The sequence below is a fragment of the Caretta caretta genome, chromosome 6 (assembly GCF_965140235.1).
Source record: "Caretta caretta isolate rCarCar2 chromosome 6, rCarCar1.hap1, whole genome shotgun sequence".
In the NCBI taxonomy this organism is placed as follows: domain Eukaryota; kingdom Metazoa; phylum Chordata; order Testudines; family Cheloniidae; genus Caretta; species Caretta caretta.
In genome coordinates, this window is record NC_134211.1 from 81,909,706 (window position 1) to 81,934,710 (window position 25,005).

The 25,005-nt window shown below is 40.4% G+C and overlaps 1 protein-coding gene across 5 annotated transcripts in view; it reads right to left on the bottom strand.

The window, feature by feature from the left end:
• HECTD1 (HECT domain E3 ubiquitin protein ligase 1) overlaps positions 1-24,791 on the bottom strand; it is a 91,509-nt gene extending 66,718 nt beyond the window's left edge. For 4 of the 5 annotated variants that reach the window (XM_048852428.2, XM_048852424.2, XM_048852426.2 and 1 more), the window contains exons 1-2: positions 24,632-24,790; positions 18,336-18,601 (exon numbers count right to left, since the gene is read on the bottom strand). In XM_048852428.2, coding sequence (XP_048708385.1) covers positions 18,336-18,475 — 140 coding nt within the window. In that variant the 5' untranslated portion in view covers positions 18,476-18,601; positions 24,632-24,790. Of the gene's footprint in view, positions 1-18,335; positions 18,602-24,631 lie in introns of all 5 variants that reach the window. The other variant, XM_048852427.2, reaches the window with a different exon arrangement.
• Between the last annotated feature and the right edge of the window lie 214 nt (positions 24,792-25,005).

Sequence of the window (25,005 nt, forward strand, 5' to 3'; positions counted from 1 at the left end):
ACCCTCAGATCCCTTTCCACAGTACTCCTTCCTAGGCAGTCATTTCCCATTTTGTATGTGTGCAACTGATTGTTCCTTCTTAAGTGGAGTACTTTGCATTTGTCCTTATTGAATTTCATCCTATGTACTTCAGACCATTTCTCCAGTTTGTCCAGAGCATTTTGAATTTTAATCCTATCCTCCAAAGCACTTGCAACCCCTCCCATCTTGGTATCATCCTCAAACTTTATAAGTGTACTCTCTATGCCATTATCTAAATCACTGATGAAGATACTGAACAGAACCAGACCCAGAACCAATCCCTGCGGGACCCCACTTGTTATGCCCTTCCAGCATGACTGTGAACCACTGGTAACTACTCTCCAGGAATGATTTTCTAACCAGTTATGCACCCATCTAAAGTAGCACCATCTAGGTTGTATTTCCCTAGTTTGTTTATGAGAAAGTCGTGCGAGATAGCCACAAAAGTCTTATTAACATCAAGATATACCACATCTACTGCTTCCCCCCTATCCACAAGGCTTGCTGCCCTGTCAAAGAAAGCTATCAGGTTGGTTTGACAAGATTTGTTCTTGACAAATCCATGCTGACTGTTACTTATCACATTATCTTCTGGGTGTTTGCAAACTGATTAATTATTTGCTCCATAATCTTTCCAGGTACAGAAGTTAAGCTGACTGGTCTGTAATTCCCCAGGTTGTCCTTATTTCCCTTTTTATAGATGGGCACTATATTTACCCTTTTCCAGTCTTCTGGAATGTCTCCTATCTTCCATGACTTTTCAAAGATAATGGCTGATGGCTCAGATATCTCCTCAGTCAGCTCCTTGAGTATTCTAGGATGCATTTCATCAGGCCCTGGTGATTTGAACTCATCTAACTTGTCTAAGTAATTTTTGACTTATTCCTTCCCGATTTTAGACTCTGATTCTACCTCATTTTCACTTTGAGGGCAGGATTAGAATTCACAATGACCGTGACAAATTAGAGAAATGGTCTGACTCTGTTGAATTTCATTCTTGTTGATTTCAAAGACAAGTGCTACACTTGTTCTACTACACTTAGAGAGGAAAAATCAAATGTATAGCTACAAAATGGGGAATAACTGGCTAGGCAGTAGCACCCCTCCAAAGGACCTGGGGGTTACAGAGGATCAATAACGAGAGTCAACAATGTGATGTAGTTGCAAAAAAGGTGAATATCATTCTGGGCTGTATTAATAGGAGTGTTATATTAAGACACAAGAAGTAAATGACCCACTCTACTCAGCTGAAGTACTGTGCCCAGTTCTTGGTGCCACACTGTAGGAATGATGTGGATAAACTGGAGAGAAACCAGAGGAGAGCAACAAAAGTAACAAAACATTTAGAAAACCTGATCTATGAGGAAATATTTAAAAAACTGGGCATGTTTAGTCTTGAGAAAAGACTGAGGAGGGATCTGATAACAGTTTTCAAATATATTAACGGCTGTCATAAAGAGGACTATGATCAATTGTTCTCCATGGTCACTGAAGGCAGGACCAGAAGTAATGCTCTTAATCAGCAGCAAAGGATATTTAGGTTAGATATTCGGAAAAACTTTCTAACTATAAGGGTAGTTAAGGACTGGAATAGGCTTCCAAGGGATGGTGTGGAATCATCATCATTGGAGTTTTTTTTAAGAACAGACTGGATAAGCACCTATCAATGATGTGCTAGGCATCCTCATCACTGGCAATTTTTAAGAACAGGTGAGCCAAACATCTGTTAAGGACGATCTAGGTATACCTGGTACTGACTGAGCACAGTGGGTTGGGCTAAATGTCTGCTTGGAGGTCCCTTTCAGCCTACATTTCTATGATTCTATAATTACAGACATAGCTTTTAGTTTACAAAATTAGCCATAATTACCTCTTTTTATTTATTTTAATGTTTTATCATTCCCTGTTTAAAGCAGAATGAAAAAGGTCTAAGTGTTATATTTTTGGTGCTCTTTCCCCCCAAATATTACGTGATGAAATTCTGCAGTGGACTCTTACCCATTTTGATATCAGAAACAAGTAGAGCAGCAGGCAGTAACAGAAGGTGTGAGGGCCAGGAAGAAGAGAAGAGCTGCTAGACCTATAAGAAGAGGCGAGTCAATGGAGATAGCCAGAGTCCGGAGCCCTACGAGGATACAGGATGAGCTCAGAAGATTGCAATTGAGAGAAAAAGACAAAAGGCTTGCAGCCAGAAAGAACAGAAGGGGGGAAGTCTGGAGAATGGCACCAATACCAGGAAGATGCAGGTCTACATGACTGGGTACTCCCTACTAAGAAGGACAGACAGGCCTATCACCAGAGCTGATCCAGAGAATAGAATGGCGTTCTGTCTGCTGGGAGCTAAGACATGGGAATTGGACCTGAGGCTGAAGAGGATTCTAATGGGAGCTGGAAAGAATCCACTGATTGTCCTTCACATGGGAACAAATGATACAGCTAGATTCCTACTGGAATGCACTAAGGGAGACTATGCCAGGCTTGGGAAGATGCTTAAAGAAATGGAGACTCAGGTGATCTTCAGTGAGATTCTACCTGTCCCTAGAGGAGGAGAGCGAAGGCGAGACAGGATTATGATGATCAACAGATGGTTCAGGCAGTGGTGCCGTAAGGAGGGCTTTGGAATGTTGGACCATTGGGAGGCATTCACGGACATAGGACTGTGCTCATGGGATGGACTCCATCTGAGTAGGGAGGAAAACAGACATCTGGGATGAAGGTTAGCATAACTGATTAAAAGAGCTTTAAACTAGAAATTCAGAGAAGGTTGGGAGACACTCATGTAATCTCCGTGCCCGATTCTAACATTGAACAGGAGGAAAATCAAGTAAGAGAGGATACAGCAATGGAGAAAGGAGCAACAGAGGGTAGGAGAATGGACATCAAAAGGAAAGACAATGCTAATACCAATGAAGCAGTAAGGTAGGCAATACTAGCAGTAGAATGACTATACTCAAGTGTGTGAGGAATCTGGGTGAAGCCAAGCAGAAATAACTAATATGTCTGTACACCAATGCAAAGTGCCTGGGTAACAAAATGGAGGATCTACAATGACTGGTGCAGGAAGTGAAACTAGACATTATAATGATAACAGAAACATGGTGGAATAGTAGTCATGATTAGAGTACAAGTATTGAAGGGTATGTGCTGTTCAGGAAAGTCAGAAATAAGGGTAAAGGTGGCAGTGAAGCACTGTATATTAATGATGAGGTAGACTGTAAAGAAATTGGAAGTGATGTAATGGATAAAATAATCTCTTTGGGTCAAAATCCCTTTGGAGAAGAAAACTACCAGAGGCTCCCTTGGGACAGTGCTTGGGTTCTGCTACAGGCTCCAATACTCAGTTTGGAAATAGCTAAAGACCTCTCTAATATTTTTAATGAAATAAATACTAGGGCTGTCAATTAATTGCAGTAAACTCAAGCGATTAACTCAAAACAAATTAACTCGATTAAAAAAAAGAATCGTGATTAATCGTAGTTTTAATCACACTGTTAAATAATCATAGAATCTCAATTTAAATTTCTTCTAAATATTTTTGGATGTTTTTCTACATTTTCAAATATACTGATTTAAATTAGAACACAGAATAGAAAGTGTACAGTGCTCACTTGATACTTTTTTAATTACAACTACTTGCACTGTAAAAAAAGAAACAAAAGAAATAGTATTTTTCAATTCACCTCATACAATTACTGTAGCACAATCTCTATCGTGAAAGTGCAACTTCCAAAAACATAAAAATGTTGTTACATAACTGCACTCAAAAACAAAACAATGTAAAACTTTAGAACCTACAAGTCCACTCAGTCCTACTTCTTGTTCAGCCAATCACTAAAACAAAAAGCGTATTTACATTTACAGGAGATTTACAACGTCACCTGAAAGTGAGAACTTGCGCTTGCATGGCACTTTTGTAGCCAGCATTGCAAGGTGTTTATGTGCCTGATATGCGAAACATTCATATGCTTCATGCTTTGGCCACCATTCTAGAGGACATGCTTCCATCCCAATGACGCTCATTAAAAAAATAATGCGTTAACTAAATTTGTGACTGAACTACTTAGGGGAGAATTGTATGTCTCCTGCTCCATGGTTTTACCCGCATTCTGCCGTATATTTTGTGTTATGGAGTCTCGGATGGCGACCCAGCATAGGCTGTTCTACTTAAGAACACTTTCATTGCAGATTTGACAAGACGCAAAGAAAGTACAATATGAGATTTCTAAAGACAGCTACAGCACTCAACCCACAGTTAAAGAATCTGAAGTGCCTTCCAAAATCTGAGGGGGACAAGGTTTAGAACATGCTGTCAGAAGTCTTAAAAGAGCAACATTCCAATTCAGAAACTACAGAACCCGAACCATCAAAAAAGAAAATCAACCTTTAGTTGGTGGCATCTGACTCAGATGACGAAAATGAACGTGCGTCAGTCCACACTGCTTTGGATCGTTATCGAGCACAACCTATCATCAGCATGGTTGCATATCCTCTGGAATGGTGGCCGAAGCATGAAAGGGCATATGAATGTTTAGCATATCTGGCACATAAATACCTTGATGGCTTTATTTCATAAAAATATTAGAATCCTATTTTTGTGATTTTAATTGAATTTGAAATTCAGTCCAAATAGAGCTTAACACAAATCACAAGTAAAAAATAATCTAGTAAATAAGAAATGCATCACATTCACCATATTCTAACAATCAAAAAATGTAAAAATTTAAAACTGAATAAATGTAAGTTAAGCTATAGAATTGCTTAAATAAATAAATAGATAGATAGATAGATTTAGTGTAATCTTTTTGCTAACCTGGACGATACACTGTCTTTCGTGTAAAGGCTATTGGTAATGGTTACCAACTGATGAAAATTAACCTCTCTTTTAGAAAATAGATAAGAAGTACAAATGAAAAACATGATTACAATTTTTAAATCACTTAGATTTAAATCAATCTACCCTGTTTAAAAGTCCTCCAATGCCCTGTCCACAATTTTCTCCACCTGCCTCAATTTTTTAGTTCTCTCTGCTTTCTCTTCCTTGCCTGTGTATAGCGCTCCATAGTTGTTTCTTTTTTAGTTTGGTGAAACAATACTGGCAATCAGACAGTTGGCGAGAGCACCACGCTGCACAAACATACCAGAACAGCTGAAACACTTCAAACTACTAAAAAGAGGGCAGTACAAACTGATAAGCAAAACTAAGAAAGAGGAGTTAAAATATAATGCATTTAGTAGAACTCAAAGAGCTTCAGGAATCACTCCTCTCCCCACCCCACCCATGCAGCATAAAGCAGCCACTGTAAATGAAATGTATAGCCTAGATTGCAAAACTCCACAAAATGTGTTTATTCTTGTAGCATGAAATGTACTGAATAAATCTATTCATTCCCTGTTCTAGTACATTTCAATTTGTAAACTGATTATTCACTCATACACATTTGCTCTATTCTACAAATATCTAGTCCACTCATTTCTGAGCATCAGCATTCGTTATATATTTTAATGCAGTACCCATTTAGTAATGTTAGAAGTTTATTTTTCCATTATCTTTTAAAGAGCAATCATCAAAGTTCAGCCTACAATTTTTATATAAACATATATAGACTATATAAAGAGAGAACACATACTCACTAAATTCTGTTAACAGATAGGGTCCAAACTTTAATTGATCAAAATCAGACAGAGAAAGACAAGTCTTAAGAATACATAATTAAAAAAAAAAAAAGTATGGAGGCAAAAAAGCCCAATGAAATTTTTCACTGCTTGCACAGAGTCATGTCATGAAGCAGATAAGATATACATGCTACACGCAAATGAACAACTCTGAAGAAAGTTGTCTCTTTCACCAACAACTTCAACAGAAGTTGGTTCAATAAAATATATTATCTCATCTTCCTTGTCACACACACATACTACATTCAGGTGTGATGCACCCCTGGACAAAGGTAGTACAAGACCAATTCATAGTTAAAGTGGTTCAAAGATCCCCCCTAAAGTTCCAAATCACTAAGTTTGAGTTGATATAAGTAGATTAAAAAGTTTTCAATTAGCTGAATGTGAACTTTTAACTTGAAAGCGAACGAATACATTTTCTTCAAACTTAACATATTTTGTAGATAAGACAGAGACAGACTGCTAAGCTTCCATTCAGTCTCTTAGAAGCATGCTATTTTTTGTTTTATTTGTAACTTTTCCTGTTTCGATTACATTTGCTTATTATCACTTAAATCTCTGATTGTAATAAACTTATCCTTGGTTTCACTATAAGTTCTTCCAGTGCAATATGTTAGAGCGTGAATCCTCAGCTAAGCCAACAAGCTGCTGTGTATACTGTCTCTTTGGAGATAACGGATTTGGTAATTTCTGTGAGTGTCCAATGACAGGGGCTGAATACTGGAGAAAAACACTTTTCCAGGGTTGGCCCCTCCTTCTGACCCCTTCGCTGCAACTAGAAGCTCAGAGCTAGTTTAAACAAAAGCTTTGCCAGCAGAATTTGTGACAGGTATGACAAGGTTCTGCAATATCCTGGATAAATCTTACTGAATTAAGTTAAACCTTATTAAGTGTATGTACTTTAGGATTTCTTTGTATTAAGACTGCAAATGTTTACATATTATTGTGGAATAGTATGTAATTTGAAGGAGGAGATATGGCTAATATAAACCCTGGGATGTTTTATGAGCATCAAAGGACTCTCTGAAACAGCATGCTGGACAAACAAAGTTAAAGTGTAAGTAGAATACACTTGGAAGGAGGGGAATGCAAATTCCCCTCCTTTAGATCCATTCTTTCAAAGCTGCGCCTTGATGAGAAGCCCACTGCCTGGCTCATTACCTATTCGATCTCTTCAAATCCTAAACTGGATAAAGGAGAGACTCTGATTCATGAGTGTGCTTGTTCTGAGCTAACAGCTGTTATGAAGATGTGACTACAGAAAAACTCCTTGGTGGGGTTTGAAGCACTGTTCACTGACCAGAGTCCTTCCTGGAGTTGAGGTAATCTCTGGTAAGCTTATTAGCATACTTGTATGTTCTTTTATTGTTTTAATAGGTTGTATCTGTAATGCTTTTACCTTAAGAATAAATGTGCTTGCTTTGAAAGAACTGTGTGGTAACTTAACTGTGGCAATTACACTGTTTAACATCTCAGAAGAGACAAGTAAAGCAGGCCTGCTTAGACAGTCCGACTATCCGGGGGAATTCACTGTGTAGGCAGGGTTCTGAGCAGTCTGAAAATACCCTGGTCAAGACGGATTGACATACAAATCTCCACCCAAGAGAGGTGAATGGCTAAGAAGCCAGGAGCCTAGAGAGGGTGTCCTTGCTGGACAAAAAGGGGAAATACAGACGCAGTTGCCCTGAATTGTAACAAAGCTACACTGGCAAAGCCCCCTAGTGAAGATGAAGCTTTTACAGGCCAGAGGAGTTTCCCCTTTAAAGTGGCCCAATAACTTCACTTCAGGCTTTCTGGTCTCAGTACTACCCATCCTTCCGACTGTTTTATTACCACAACAGTCCAAATAGTCCATAACAGAAGTCCTAAACAGTCCATTTCTCACCCCAGCCCAGTGCAGTCATTAAAACTCAAGACATCTCAACGATTGTTTCCCCACATACCACACACAATGCCTTTGACCACACCCGGACTCTATCAATCCTTTCCTGTCATTGTACTAGGACAGCCATCCCAGCTCTTCCAAATGGAATGCAACCAAACTCCGACCAGTCGGAACCCCACAGCCTCTCTACTGAGAGCATCTTTGCCAATGGAGCAGCCCTCACTCCTCTTGGCCCCCCCACAGGTCCTCCGGGTCCTGCTTTCTGGCCCTGGAGACATCAGCATGTAAAAGTTCCCCCACTGTATTAAAATAGCCAATACTTAACATTAAAGGGGCTTCCATTTTACTACAGAATAAGTTTTTTTGGTAAATAAAGCCCCTTAATGAGCTGGGATATGATTCAAACAAAATTTAAAAAATAAAAAAAAAGAGTTCTTGCAGCATTAAATGCACAGTGTTTAAAAGTAAATAACCAAGCAAAAAAAACTAAAAGACTATTTTTCAAAAGACAGGAGTCACCTGACTACTGCTAAAAGTTTAAGATGATTTGCCCTGACAAACAATAAAGGTACACTTACAAAAGTACTGTACCTCCAAAAACTCCTGCATTTGTGTGTGCCTGATTATATCTTTGTTCCATGTGATCTTAAACACTGGATAGTTACATAACTTCCTCCAATAATTTTTCTGTTGAGCTCTTCTATGCTTCCAAACATAAGCAGCAGGAGTCCAACCCCATACTCCCCATGGATCCAGAAACACAAGATCATCCACAGAGAATGCCTGTGCCTCTGTACTGTCTTCTCCCCATGAACATGATTACAGTGGAGGGGATTTTTTGCCTTTTAAAATTGTTACTAAATTTTGAAAATAAGCACTCAGTACAAAATAAGGCAGTATTTTGAATATACCGTGACAACACACTGCACAAGACTGTAAATTTTTATTTCTATTTCAGGGTCTTCATATCACTTAATACTTTATAATTAAATGTTATTTATTGCAAATTGACAATATTTTAGTGCTGTAGGAAGACATTTTTCTATAGTAGTAACATTTAATATAAACTCATCTATTTAGATGCTTTATGTCCCACATATCTGTAATAACTGACCACCTCCCAAAATTATGATGTGTAAGCAAATCCATTATATATTTCAGAGGGGTAACAGTGTTAGTCTGTATCAGTAAAAACAACAAGGAGTCCTTGTGGCACCTCAGAGACTAACAAAATATATTTGGGCATAAGCTTTTGTGGGATATAACCCACTTCATCAGATGCATGGAGTGGAAAATACACTAAGCAGGTATAAATATACAGCACATGAAAAGATGGAAGTTGCCTTACCAAGTGGGGGGGGGGGGGGGTCAGTGCTAATAAGGCCAGTTCAATTAGTGTGGAAGTGGCCCATTCCCAACAGTTGACAAGAACAGGTGAATATCAACAGAGGGAAAATTACTTTTTGTAGTGTTAACAAGGCCAATTGAATCCAAGTGGATGTGGCCCATTCCCAGCAGTTGACAAGAAGATGTGAGTATCAGAGGGGAAATTATTTTTTTGTAGTGACCCAGCCGCTCCCAGTCTTTTTTCAGGCCTAATTTACAGCCACGCCCTCAGATACAACTGCATTTGCTCCAATCCCTCAGACAGGGACAAAAACCTACAGGATCTCTGTCAGGTGTTCTTAAAACTACAGTATTCACCTGGAGAAGTAAGGAAACAGATTGACAGAGCCAGAAGGGTACCCAACAAAGAAAGTAACAGAATGTCACTGGCCATCACCTACAGCCCCCAACTAAAACCTCTCCAGCACATCATCAAGGATCTACAACCTACCCTGAAGGACGATCCCTCTCTCTCACAGACCTTGGGAGACAGGCCAGTCCTTGCTTACAGACAGCCCCCCAACCCGAAGCAAATACTCACCAGCAACTACACACCACACAACAGAAACACTAACCCAGGAACCAACCCTTGCAACAAACCCTGTTGCCAACTCTGTCTGCATATCTATTTAAGGGACATCATCACAAGACCCAACCACATCAGCCACACCATCAAGGGCTAGTTCACCGGCACATCTACCAATGTAATATATGCCATCATGTGCCAGTAATGCCCCTCTTCCATGTACATTGGCCAAAACCGGACAGTCTCTCCGCAAAAGAATAAATGGACACAAATCAGACATCAAAAATTGTAACATTCAAAAACCAGTAGGAGAGCACTTCAATCTCCCTGGACACTCAATAACAGACTTCAAAGTTGCCATTCTTCAACAAAAAAAACTTCAAAAACAGACTTCAACGAGCAACTGCAGAACTTGAATTAATTTGCAAACTTGACACCATCAAATTAGGCCTGAATAAAGACTGAGAGTGGCTGGGTCACGACAAAAAATAATGTTCCCTCTGTTGTTACTCACATCTTCTTGTCATTCTTGCTGGGAATGGGCCACATCCACTCTGATTGAAATGGCCTCGTTAGCATTGACCCCCAACTTGGTAAGGCAACTCATCTTTTCATGTGCTGTATATTTATACCTGCTTGTTGTATTTTCCACTCCAAGCATCTGATGAAATGGGTTATATCCCACGGAAGCTTATGCCCAAATAAATCTGTTAGTCTCAAAGGTTGCCACAAGGACTCCTCGTTGTTATTCCATTATATATCATCATCCCTCTCAACAGCAAGCTCTTTATATGTTTAGTTTTTCATTTAGATGTGGTGTAATTGCAAAGGGTTTGTCAAAGAAGTGGATTTTGCATTTTGCTCTGAAGACATTATGGCTCAGGGAGTCATCCTGATCTCTGAGGCGCTAAGACCCCAGGAATGAAAATCCTGCACAGATGGCACCTTTAGAGAGTTTGAAATATAAATTCTGGGAAACAACAACATTTAACATGAACAGCTCATTAAGATGATAAAACTATCACTGAAATAAAGTATTCAGAGATTCTATACATTGTAAGAAGTGTGAACTGTCCAATATACCATTTATATTGCTGATAATCTCATTCTGTGACAGTTTTCTTAGCCGTTTTGACATATAAGGACAATCAAATTAATTTTACCTACATCTGTGATGACATCTGACTCTATGTATCCAGATACATGCTACTTTTAAGTAGGAATGATGAAACAGCTTTCTTGTTTAGAGAGTCCCAAATACAGTCAGCCCTGTAAATTATCTACATATTCTGCATAGGTGTTCTATAATTATGGCATGTTGGTTTTTTTTTTAAAATCAAATAACACCACAAAGAAAACATAGTAGTATACATTTGTGGTAGTCCAAAGAAGGGGATAGGAGTCACAATACCTAACAAAACAACAAAGGAACAGCATCAGGCTAATTGTGAGGGTACCCCATTGTATCTCAACATAAACCAACCAAAATTCAGGTCTTTTCAGATATTCTGGACAAGGAACAAACTGAAAAGTCACTTAATCAACATCTTCAAATTCTGAGATTAAATGATTAATCTGTAACAGATTACTGTATTTCAGGGTTTAAAATTCATTGCATTTTCATGGAGCAGAAACTTTAAACCTGCCCTCACAAATCCTGTTCCACCCCAGGTAGGAAGATCCCACAGTGTAGCTACCAGCTGGAATCATAGCTCAATTATCAGCCATACAGGAAACAATATACCCTGCAGCTATTCCAGCAGGTGCCTCCATGTAAACGGGAGTGGGGTGAAAGGGAAGCTGAACATAGTGAGGGTAAGGAGAGTGGTTTCAAACCTTCCATCCAGCTAATTAAACTAAAACTGTGTCTCAGGGCTTGTCTTCACTGCAGTTAACTCAAAGTATAATTCAGGTGGTACTCTTAGTTCAGGTCCCGTCCATACACAAAATCCCTTGTGGGGGGGGGGGGTGCTTTTCACTTGAGTTGGCCGGACTGAGAGTGAGTATAAGGGCTAGTCTACACTGGCAACGCTAAAGTGCTGCTGCAGCAGCACTTTAACATGGCTTGTGTGGTCGCCTGCGCAGCGCTGGGAGAGAGCTTTCCCAGCGCTCTAAAAAAACCACCTTCATGAGGGGCGTAGCTCCCAGCACTGGTGCACTGTCTACACCGGCGCTTTACAGAGCTGAAACTTGCTCCACTCAGGGGTGTGTTTTTTCACACCCTGAGCAAGAAAGTTACAGTGCTGTAAACAGGCACTGTAGACAAGCCCTAAGACTAAAACTAAAGTGAACACAATGCATCAGGTGCTAACACAATCGCTCCTTAGCATGGAAACAGTCCAGCACCACCTGATTGAATTCATATTTGCAATGTTGTTTTCACAACCATAACAGCCTGAACAAGTCACTTAACTTCTCTGTTCAATTCCCCATCTATAACATGGATATTATTTCTCATCTTCTTCAGTATTATGCACATTAATTAGCTTTGCATAGTGCTCTGGAAATTGTAATATTCATAGATTAGTAGAGTTTAAGGCCAGAAGGGACCACTTAATCATCAAATCTAACGTCCTGTACATCACAGACCATCACATTTCACTCAGTTATTCCTGTATTGCGCCCGATCATATGTGTTTAACCAAGCATGTCTTCCATAAAGACATCCAATTATTGATCTGAAGACATCAGGAGACAGAGACTCCACCATTTCCCTGGATAATTAGTTCCAGTGATTAATCATCTTCACTGTTAAACATCTATGCCTAATTTCTACTTTGAATCTGTCGGTTTTATCTTTCAACTGTAGTTATGCCTTTTAATACAAGACATTTTCTCCCCATTAAGGTACGTACGCATTGTAATCAAGGAGCCTCTCTATCTTCTTTTTGATACTGAATGAACTCTCTAAGTCTCTCACGCTAAGGCATTCTCTCCAACCATCCGGGGGGGAGGGATGGCTCAGTGGTTTGAGCATTGGCCTGCTAAACCCAGGCTTGCGAGTTCAATCCTTAAGGGGGCCATTTAGGGATCTGGGGCAAAATTTGGGGATTGGTCCTGCACTGAGCAGGGGGTTGGACTAGATGACCTCCTGAGGTCCCTTCCAACCCTGATATTCTATGATCACAACATTCTGTGGCTCTTTTCCACACACTCTCCAATTTTTCAAAATCCCATTTTTTTAAATTTGGGCACCGTACCTGGATGCAGAATTCCAGTACCTATCTTACCAATGCCATACACAGACGCTAAAATCACCTCCTTACTCCTATTCTCCTGCTCATACATCCCAACACTCACAGTAGCCTGTTATACCACAGCATCATACTGGGAATTCACGTTCAGTTGCTTGTCCACTGTGAACCCTAAATCAGTAATGGGCCACAAGTGGCCCATCAGGGTAATCTGATTGTGGGCCACGAGACATTTTGCTGACGTTGACCGACCTCCCGTGGACCACAGGTTGCCCACGACTGCCCTAAATGCTTTTCAAAATCACTGCTTTGCAAAGTACACGCTTTCCATCATTTAAGTATGGCCTGCATTTCTTGCTCATAGGTGTATAACTCTGCATTTGGCTGTAGTAAAATGTATTTTGTTTCAATGGCTTTGTATGACTGCCCTGCGTACATCAGTATTTACCACTATACCAATCTTTGAGTTATCCACAACTGACATATTTACCAATTCTCTGAGAGGTGGAGTACTTACACCAACAGAAGCTCTCCTGTCAGTGTAGGTAGGGTCTTCACCAAGTGCCTACAGTGGCACTGTAAGCGTAGACAAGCCCTTTAGTAGTTGAAACACAGAAAAGCTTTGCTTTGTAACAGTTAAGGTCGCAACACACATCCAACTCAAAACCTTAAAAGCAGGGAAATAAAAGTCCTGCATTTGTTGCCATTCTCACATTACCTACAACACTGCCGATAACCCAATCCAACAATCCATAAGGATTTCACTTACGTCTACAACAGATATCAAAAAGTAATACCTATGCCTATCCCTATTTAATCAAATATGCATGCTAGTGTAAAACCTTAACAGTGACCTGAGACTATCAACAGAGCAGTATATTTGGCTGTCACATAATCTATATGTTCGGAAAGATATTTTACCTTAACACTGCTGAAGTTACTGGAAATGATGGTATAAAGAACCAAAAATTATACTAGTTCTTCATTACAAATCTGTTAGGGTATATAGTTTCATTGTGAATTAAAAAGTTTTAAAAAGCAAATTTACAAAAAAAATGTGTCACAAGCAACTACAACAGCCCTGCTCATGAGTCAACAGGAGGCTCCCAGCTCAGAGCTCTACCTCTGGAGTTACAGGAGTAACTGCTAGTCTATGTTTAGTTCAGCCAACAGAGAAGAACTAGACATGCCCTCCTTGGTGGCTACACAATTTTTTGCTAGACAACAGCAGCACATTGGACATTAGGAATCTCAGGTTATATCCCTGATTCTGGGGCCTTGTCTTTCCTAGGGGGGAAAAGATTTGTTCTTACTTCATATGTTAGCTAACTAACATGAGGTAAAATCCTAGTTAAAACTACAAACTCTTGTTTTGATAGGTCAGGGTAAACCCAAGGCTCCCACACAGTCTTTACTTCAACCTGTGTAACTGGTGTCAAGACTACATACTGTCTTGTCTGCACTCGGATTTTACTATATTACCATGCGTCAGCTAACATGAGGTAAGAACACACTTTTCCCTCCAGTGAAAATGCATCCAGAGAAGAAGTGTGTGGTTCTGTGGAATGCATCCAGGGAAGAAGTTCTGTGGTTACAGATAAGATAACCAAAGCATATTTACGCTGGGAAGGATTAGATTTTTATCAATAAATTTTGATTATACGTACACACACAAACTGACAAAAAATACTTGCCATAATAATCTAAATTTACAGATACACAAAGTAAGAAAAATGCTACTTGAAAATTTATTAGCGTTTGATTTAAGGATACACCTCTACCCCGATATATCGCGACCCGATATAACACGAATTCAGATATAATGCAGTAAAGCAGCACTCCGGGGGGATGGAGCTGCGCGTGCCAGTGGATCAAAGCAAGTTCAATATAACGCCGTTTCACCTATAATGTGGTAAGATTTTTTGGCTCCTGAGGACAGCGTTATATCGGGGTAGAGGTGTATTTACTTTGTATATTTTGACATGTGATGTTGGCCGACCATAATTTCCTGTAACTGTAAAAATTTAGATTGATAAAAATAAAGAAAGCTTAAAAATAAATATCACTATATGTTGAAATTATTTTTAAAAAAGTAAAAACCACATTTTCCCATGCCTAAACATAATTAATCTGAAAGGCAGTGTAGCCGATTAGACCTGACTGGAGCTGACATGTTAGAAATGTAGCTTCTATTCCTGCAGTAACTTTGTGTAAACTCTCTTAAAAAAAAAAAAACAAAAAAAAAACCCACCTAATTTGTAAAATGGAGTGGCAACCTGTACTTAACTACCTTATAGGATTGGGATTTGAGGTCTTTGTCAATAAAAAAGGATGGTGCGATGCATAGGAATATAAACCACAATCCTAAGAGGTTAAATTTCAACTCTTGGTCTTCTCTTTCCCAGCTTAGGGAACATTCCCTTAGGCTACAAAGGTATTTGTATTCCTCAATTATATTATATTCCTCAAATTCAACTGTCTGAAACTGAACTATGTTTCTACTCAATCATATCACACCAAGTTTTAGCAACTTGAGCTACTAGTGTTTTTGTTCCTGGTTGAAATTCTAGCCATTCTAACTGCTGAGTGACTAACAATCAGTCTCTCTCTGAATCATTGTCACTAGAAGATGAACGAAATAGTGACTCATTAACATTAGCGTTACTAACCACCGAAGAAAATTTCATCATCTGTAAAATGCCAATATCTTGGGTTACAGCCCTTAAAACTTTAACCACTTGGCATCATAATTTGTTATTAGCCTTCAACCTTGGAATCTGGTTCAATAAAGATCAGATTCCACCTATATCATGATACTGAGCAAGCATTTTTATATGCTTGTTCCCCATCTTTCTGACTTGGTCATAACTTTCTCTAAATTCAGAGACTGGTTTCACCGTCATCTTCAAAGGCATGCTGAGCATCAGCAATTCACATTGTTAATCTCCCACTAATTTTAGTACACACTTTGTACCCCAAAAATATACAAGAAGCGATCTCATTCAACTCTCAATTTAGTGAAGGAAGAATTTTTCAACACAATCCTTTCCAATAAAAGCCACTCTTTACTGGTTCCTGAAATAAACTATCACATTTCTTCACAGATCAAAGGTCTTAAAACATGACATCTGCTTTGGCATCTCACGGATTTGCTATACCACAAAAAAACATGCTTTCAAGTTTGCAGAGACATTTTTCTGGAGGTCAGAGAGCTGTCTACATTACAAATTGGGCCATGCCCTGAAACTATTTTCAAGATTTATTACTGAAAAATATGTTTTGTAACACACGTGCCACACAGTGATCCCCTATTTAGACAAGGCATCATTTCTTTTAAAATATTATTGAAAACCAATTCAAGAAATAATTTTCAAGAACTATCAGTTATGCTGTCAACATGTGGACATGCTGGCCAGCACTGACCTATAAATTGCAACCAATTTTAAGACACAAGCCATTTTGTAAACAGAGGCTCATAAAGGAACAAAATCAACCTGAAATCTAGTCTGTTAAAAAAAACTGAAGTAGTTTAATGGACACTTCAGTCTCTCTCTCTCTTCTGAAACTCAAGTATATCATTTTAGGAACCATAAATCATGATGGTTTAAAAAAAAACATTATAACAAAGGCACAGTGTTCATCAGATATGCTTTTACAAAGAGAAACACAAAATATAAAGGAACCAAAAACTTTGAATGAGAAGCTGATTTATTTAAAGACAAAAATCTGCTATAAATAAAACAAACACCCCACACGCTTTACGTTTCACAAGTTTATATTTCAGACCTATTTTCAAACAAACATAGAAATGAAGATATTTGTATAAAAGCTTGTGATTACATTTCAACTTTTGTTCAATACGGTATGAATTTTAGTGGACAACCCATCTAAAATATACACTAGAACAGTTATTTTTCAACTGTGCGCTCAAACCTATGTCAATGAAGCCATATTAAGAGCCAGTAAATTAGTGTTTCTCAGCCTGAGGTGGCAGGCCCCATACCCAAGTAGAGACTGACAGTCAGAGGAAAAGAGCAGTAAATGCATGCCCCGGTGACAAATATCCATTCTTAATTATATCTATAGATTGTAAACTCTTCAGCCCACAGAGTAATTTTTAATCACTAAAGTATTCTGTAAAAACACAGTAATGAATACATTTTTATATCAATTTCTGATTTTCAAGCCACCATGGAATATAGGCTCCTTAAAAGATATCCAACCCTCCACGACTGCTCCTACTACAGGAGCTGCTCACACATATACAGCTTCAAAATCCAGAAGGTCCCTGACACACGTACAAAAATGCTTCCACAGCACTCAGTTCAGACACAACTGCATATATAATTCTATCCAAGAGATCCACTAGGGCAGGGTTCTCAACCTGTTTCCTTCTGAGACCCCACCCCCACCCCCAATATGCTATAAAAACTCCACAGCCCACTTGTGCCAAAACAACTGGTTTTCTGCTTAGAAAAGCCAGGGCTGGCATTAGGGGGTAGCAAGCAGGGCAATTGCTGGGGCCCCATGCCACAGGGGCCCCTGCAAAGCTAAGTTGCTCAGGCTCTGGCTTTAGCCCCGGGTGGCAGGGCTCAGGGCCCCAAGCTTTAGCCCCATGAAGTGGGACTTCAGCTGTCTGCCCTGAGCGCCAGCAAGTCTAACGCTGGCCCTGCTTGGAGGACTCCCTGAAACCTGCTCCCAGCCCGCAGGTGGCCCTGGATCTCTGGTTGAGAACCACTGCACTAGGGAACCCTCTAGCAACTCCAAGGTCTTCTTCTAGTGATTAGATGGAAAAGAGGAGGAAGAAAATGGGGGGGAGGAGAGGAGAAGCAAAGGTGGAGGAGCAGAAACTGTACTAATACATAATAGAGAGACAAGGAAACCTGAGGAGCAATGAAAGACAAGAACACGGACTATCCACCAAAACACTGCAAAGAGGGCTCCAACAAAAAGGAGAATGGAAACCATTACATTAAGTACTAATAATTTTTAAAGGATCAAAATTTGTTCATGCCTTTGTATCAAAATCCATCCTTTCCAGACCCACTATTTAGCAATTACAGAAACTAATATATTTGATGTACATTACTATGGATCATCAACGCTCAAATATTAAGTGCCAACATCAGTTATGTTAATGATTTTTTTTTAGCTTGCAGAGTTAAAAACAAGAGCTACTGTATATCACATAAGGAAAACTTAAAAATCTCAGAGTAGGCATTTTAAAATAATAAAGTATAATTCAATTTTTAGTGTAAAGACTATTTTCTATTATTTTAAAAAACATAGATAATGTAATGCTCTCTAATAGGGGTAAACAAGAATATGATTTTTCAACACCAAACAAGCTTTAAAAAAAATAAATAAACTGTGCACAAATTAGTATTTCCTGTCAACTGCACAGTTGCCATACTTTTCATTCATTGCAAAATGAGTAGGTACTCAAAATACTCTGGAAGTGAGCATTGCCTGGGCACAAAATAGAAATGTTTTTCTGCAATAACATTTTCAAGACTGCGGAAGCTTCTAGTTCTGCATGTCAAACTTTACATATACCTACTTAGTAAGGAAAAGTTGTTAAATAAAACTGCCACAGCCTGCAAATGGAGGACAGAAAGCCCCTGCAAATGAAGAACAGAAATATACTTACGTTTCAAAACAACGATCCACATTGTCTGACATCAAAAGCAGCATGCATAACTGTTCCAAAGCTATTAGTTGCATATCCCTTTCATCCCCCTGCCCCATCTGTAGCCATTCAAGCAACGTGTCTGGGTCCACATCTGCCATGGTTTTAAAAAGCCGCCTTGGCTTAAATTAAAAAGTACCAAAAAATCCTTAAAGTGTTCAAGCCAGGATAGTCTGAGTACAGTGAAACTTTCCCTCCAGTCAGACTCAGATTTTTGCAGTCTTCACCTGGAAAGAAGAAACAACTCATCAGGATCTGTCTTATTAACCTTTTCCATTTGTTCCTCCTGTAACATGTTTTCTGACATCTATTGGATCTTTCACTTCATCATTTAAGATCTCACACCAGATGATGACAAGGTGTTGTTTTTTTTTAAACCTAAACATGAGTGTAACCTAATTAGGTTGCTCTACTTAACTTAAAACAAGAGCCTTCTTTCCCAGGCACAGTCAAGCAAGCTTTAGATTCTACTACTATTTTTAGTGAAAACTTACAGCTAAAACCTTGAGGGGAACAATTTTTCATAACTTACATTTTCTTATAAACTTATTTTTCAGATACATATTTTCTGAAGAATGACTCAGCTTATGCCACTTTTCAAAACACAGGTCCAACTTCGCCAATGCTAAAGCATCTCTTTGCTCAAATATTTTTTATAAGAAATTTCAAGAGAGATTTTACAGGTACATACCCATTCAGACGGGCATGAAATGAAACTTACTGAGACAGATCTGCAACTTAAGACTCAGAAGGAAACCTTTATATAGTTTTTATGAATATGAAAACAGCCAGGCATCAGAGCACATGGAAAATATGAGGATAAGTACAAAAGCCTGAGGGAGAGAAGAGAGATGAACAACATCAGGAAGAGACAGGTCTATGTAACTGGGGACTCCATACAAAGAAGAACTGATAGGCCAGATCCAGAGAACAGAAGAGTGTTCAGTCTGCCTGGATACAAAAACGGTCTGCCATTTGCATCCCAAGTACTGGGAAAAAACTTGTACAGAAAGGTTCCAGAACCAAATGAATGAATAATCACCTCAAGAAGATTATTAGGAGTAAGCAGAAAGCCTATAGGGAATGGAAAAATGACTGATCAACAAAGAAAGCTACATCTTGGAGGTTAGAAAATGTAGGAACAACACAAGAATTGCTAAAAGTCAAGCTGAATTTGCTCTTGCCAAGGAAATTTTAGAAGTATTTTTAGTTATATATCTAAAAAGAGCATAAGGAAGGATGAGGTTGGGCCACTATACAGTGTGGATGGGGAAAAGATTAATGATAATCTAGGAATGGCACAAAAACTAAATGAATACTTTGCCTCGGTTTCCAATAAGGATGATAATATGGAACATGAAGGCAGGATGGCTGACTGAAATGGAAATTGCCACAACTGAGGTGGAAGAAAAACTTCAAGAACTTAACAGGCTCAGATCAGGGGGACCAGATAACATCTATCGCAGAATACTGAAAGAACTAGCACATGAGAAGATTACTAGTCCCGTATCAACAATTTTTAATAAAAAACTATCTAGTCTTTGTGGTACCGTACGACTGGAGAATAGTTAACAACTGACCTATATTTAAGAAAGGGAAAAAAACCGAGCAGGATAATTATAAACCCATTAGTCTGACCTCAGTAGAATGCAAGGCTTTAGAACACACTGTGAAGGAAAGAATAATTAAATTCAGGAAGGTAAACAGAAAAGGGGATGTAATGCAATGTGACATGATTTCCTTCTTTGAGGAGATAATTTATTTTGTAGATAAGGAAAACGCAGCAGATCTTATAAACTCGGACTTCAATAAAACATTTAATACAGTACCACATGGGAAATTATTATTGAAATTAAGGAAGATGGGGATTAGTACAAGAATTGTAAAGTGGTTAAGGAACTGGCTAAAGGGGAAGGCAAGAGGTTGTGCTAAAAGGTGAACTATCAGACCAGAGGGAGGTTGCTAGTGGAGTTCCTCAAGGATTGGTCTTTGGACCAATGTTATTTAATATTTTTGATTAATGACCTTGGTACAAAAAGTGTGTGCGTGCTACTAAAATTTGCTGATGATACAAAGTTGGGAGTGATACACAGGAGGACTGGAATATTATATGAAGATCTAGATGACCTTGAAGACTAGACTAACAGAACTGGGATGAAATTCAATAGTACAATGTGCAAGATCATGCACTTAGGGTCTAATAAGAATTTCTGTTATAAGATGGGGGACTCATCAGTTGGAAGTGACAAAGAAGAGAAATGGTAGTGCTGGTTGATCACAGGATAACTGTGAGCCACCAACGTGATGCAACTACAAAAAAGGCAAATGTGATCAAAGGATGCATCAGGAAAGGCATTTCCAGTACAGATAGAGAAGTATTAATGCCACTGTACAAGGCACTGATAAGACCACATTTGAAATACCTTGTACAATTTTGGTCAAACATGTTCAAGAAAGACTAATTTAAACTGAAACAGGTGCAGAGAAGAACTGTTAGGAAGATGAAGGGAAATGGAGGGCCTATTTTATAATAGAAGGCTGAAAGAGTGTGGCTTGTTTGGCCTAGCAAAATGAAGGCTGATAGGAAATATGATTGCTCTCTATAAATACTTCAGGAGGATAAATACTACGGAGAGTGGAGAGCTATTTATGCCAAAGGACAATGATGACACAAGAACAAATGAGTATAAACTAGCTATGAAAAAATTCAGGCTGGTGATTAGGAAGTTTCTAAACATCAGAAGAGTGAGGTTTTGGAACAGCCTCCCAAACAGGATTTCTGGGGGAAAACAACTTAATGTGTTTTAAGAGTGAGCTGGACAAATTCATGAGGGCAATTGTGCAGAGGGATTACTTGTGATGGAGTGGGGGCCTAGGTCAACAGTCCTGGGGGTCCCTCGCATTTTATGTCTTATGTTCCTGTAATCTCATGCTGCAGGGGTCAAGAAGGGATTCCCCACCCAACAGCATATTCTGGGCTTTTTTTATCTGGTTGTCTCCTTTCTCTGAAGCATCAGAGATGGCCACAACTGGAGATGGGACACTGGACAGAGTGGGCTGGTGCTATGAGGTAGCATCAAACAGTCTCTCAGGTGTTTAGCAGGTTGGTTATTGCTCACATGCTCAGGGTCTAACTCATCACCATACGTGGGGGTCAGAAAGGAACTGTCCCCCGGGTCTGACTGGCAGCAACCTTGTGGAGGTTTTGCCTTCCCTTGCAGTGTGGGGTTTACATCATTTCCTGGGGATCATCTAGAAATATCTCACTTAATGGCAGGGACCTCAGGCATTGGTGCACCTACCTAAGTTCCTCCTATTCTCTAACTGTGGCATGTAATAGTCTAGTCCAGGGGTTCTCAAACTTCATTGCACCATGACCCCCTTCTGACAACAAAAATTACTACATGACCTCAGAAGGGGTGACCAAAGCCTGAGCCCCACTGCCCCAGGCGGAGGAGCCAAAGCCCAAGGGCTTCAGCCCCAGACCGGGAGCTTTTAACAGAGCACTGCCGCCCAGGGTTGAAGTCTTGGCCTTTGGCCCCAGGTGGTGGGGCTCAGGCTTCGGCTCCGGGCCCCAGCAACTCTAAGCCAGCCCTGGTGACCCCATTAAAATGGGGTCGCGACCCACTTTGGGGTCCCAACACACAGTTTGAGAACCACTGGTCTAGTCACTCATTGACTGTAATATTTTGGACTTATTTCAGTAATTGAGTTTAGTGTGCGAGTGTTGGATGGTGTTGGTGGCCTCTGATACACTGGAGGTCAGACTAAATCAGTTACTCTCAACCTTTCCAAACTACTGTATCCCGTTCAGGAGGCTGATTTGTCTTGCATAATCACAAGTTTCACCTCACTGATAAACTACTTGCTTACCAAATCAGACATAAACACAAGTGGCACAGCATACTATTATTGAAGAATTGCTTACTTTTTCATTTTTACCACATAATTATAAAATAAATCGATTTGTATATAAATATTGTACTTACATTTCAGTGTATAGTATACAGAGCAGTATAAACAAGTCGTTGTCTGCATGTAATTTTAGTTTGTACTGACTTTGCTCGTGCTTTTTATGTAGCCTGTTTTAAAACTAGGCAAATATCTAGATGAGCTGATGTACCCCTTAGATGACCTCTACCTACCCCGTAGGGTACGCATACTCCTGGTTGAGAATCACTGGACAAGATGATCTAGCGATCCCTTCTGGCCTTAAGCTCTATTTGATTATAGAGAATTAAAATTTCTAACATAATGTATAAGAAGTGGAATACTATTGTAAATGAAGAGAATGGGAGATGAGAAAATAGTATTTCTAAAAATTTGCATTTTAAATGTTTTGGAGTTTTTTTAAGACAAATAATTCAACCATTATAAATGTACATTACAAAATTCAGAGTTTCAGGTGTACATATATGGTAAATGGCATTATTTGTTGGTCTAGTAAGACACAGCACATGCAAGCTCAGGATCAAGAAGGTCCCTTTATCAGTATCTTAAGAGATGTTTTTGATCTACAGTACATGCTTATGTACCACCTTGCACTAGATCAACAAGAGGTCACATCTACCCTATAAACTTTGTCCTTGAAGATCAACACAACTATAAATATCATTTGCATACCTGAGCTACAACAAAGACTTTGAATCAACCTACCCATATGAAATTTGCCATAAAACCGAGCTATTAAAATCCCTACTTTGCAAAAATGAAATTACATTATGAAACTTGGTTGCAAAGGTGAAATGCTGAAAAAGTATTCCACCATACATTCTCTAGAATTGGGAGGGGGAGGGGTGCCATGCACAAATAAGAGTTTAAACTTCCACAGGACAAGGTCTGATTTCTTGGTTTACTCATGATCAGTTAGTGATTAAACGATAACTTCATTGAGGGCATGGAAGAGGGAACTCACAAAAAGAACTCAAAAATCTGTCTCTCAACATACTGTCTCCCAGCACAGAGACAGATGTACACTGAATCAGCAATTCTACTTCCTGCAGGCTTAAAACCCAAAGATGTAACAAAGGCTTGAGACAAACACAGTATTTTTGTAATTCAGGATTCTGATGAAAGAATAAATGTTAAATAATCAAAAGGACTGCTCACAAAGTGTATTTTACTTTTATTACCTCAGTCTCTTTAGACTGGATGCTTTTGTAATGAAAGTCATTAAAATATTATTAAAAGTAAACAGAAAAGATTTAATAATATTTGTGATCCCCCCCCAAGGATCATACATTTGGCATTCTCTCTTCCAAGACTAAATAAGCTAATTCCAGTCAGTACAAGCAGGGTCGCGTTGCCGACACTATTGGTGTAAGACAGGAAAATAATTAACTCCAACTGGAAAAGAAAAGAAAAGAGAAAAAAAAAAAAAAAGCAAGAGAACCAGCAGACAGTGAGGGAGCTGATCCCTGACCTGAGAATCCTGTAAAAAACAGGTTTCAGAGGAACAGCCGTGTTAGTCTGTATTCGCAAAAAGAAAAGGAGTACTTGTGGCACCTTAGAGACTAACCAATTTATTTGAGCATGAGCTTTCGTGAGCTGTAGCTCACGAAAGCTCATGCTCAAATAAATTGGTTAGTCTCTAAGGTGCCACAAGTACTCCTTTTCTTTTTTCTGTAAAAAACAGTGTCACAGTCGGCATCACTGGGACGTGCCCAACCGAGGCACCTGCTGCTCCTTTGCCCCAGACAGATTTAAACACCCCCAAATTAACAGACAAATATACAGCAGAGACACACACAGGCTCCCCCAGCACAGAGGCAGAACAGGGAAGGGGCCAGGCCACAGCGAAACTCAGGTCCCAACCGCCTAGCGGTCTCTGGGGCCCTGCCGCCCCTCACACGTTCTCCGGGGAAGGGAAATCTCTACTCTGAAGCCAACCGGCCTCGCATCCCCCAGCCACCACCGCGATCCCGGCGGCGAGGGGCTCTTTGGGGCCTGCCGCCCCCGCCTCCCCAGCCAGGGGACGGTCTGTCTGGGACTTGCCGCCCCCCGCACTCTCCGGGGGCCCCTGACGCACCGCACCGCCTCCCCGCAGCCTGCTGTCCCGGCCTCCCCGAAGCTCCTTGCTGGGTTGCCCGGGCCCTGGCGGCGCCGACCCCGCCAGGCCAGACAGCGGCACTCGAGTTCCTGGGAAGCCGGAGGCCTCGCAGGGTGACCCGGCCTGGCGGCTCAGGAAAGGCCCCTCGGAGCTCCGTCTCCCCGGGGCTGGCAGAGGAAAGGCGCCGCTGCCCCGCTCAGACACTTACCCCAGCGCCCCGGACGCTCCTCGCCGGAGCCGCCCCGTCCCTCCTTAGTCCCGCGGGAAGGCAGCGAGGCGGTGGCGACCTGAGCCCGGGAGCAGGAGGCAGCGAGCGGCATCCATCGTGATCCGCCCAGCACGAGCCTGAGGGGGAGGGGAAACCACTAGCGCCACAGACACAGGAGGAGGAGCCCGAGCGAGTCACGCTCAGCCCCGGAGCAGGGCAGGCCGCGCCGCGCACATGGGGGGCGCTGCGGCAGCAAAGCCCAGAGGGGAGCCTGGCTGTCCCGCCCAGCCGAGCTGTCCCGTCTGGTCCGCAGCGCAGCAGGAGAAGCTCCCCTCCTCGTCTGCGGGCGTGCTCCGCCGGCCACCAGATTCCTC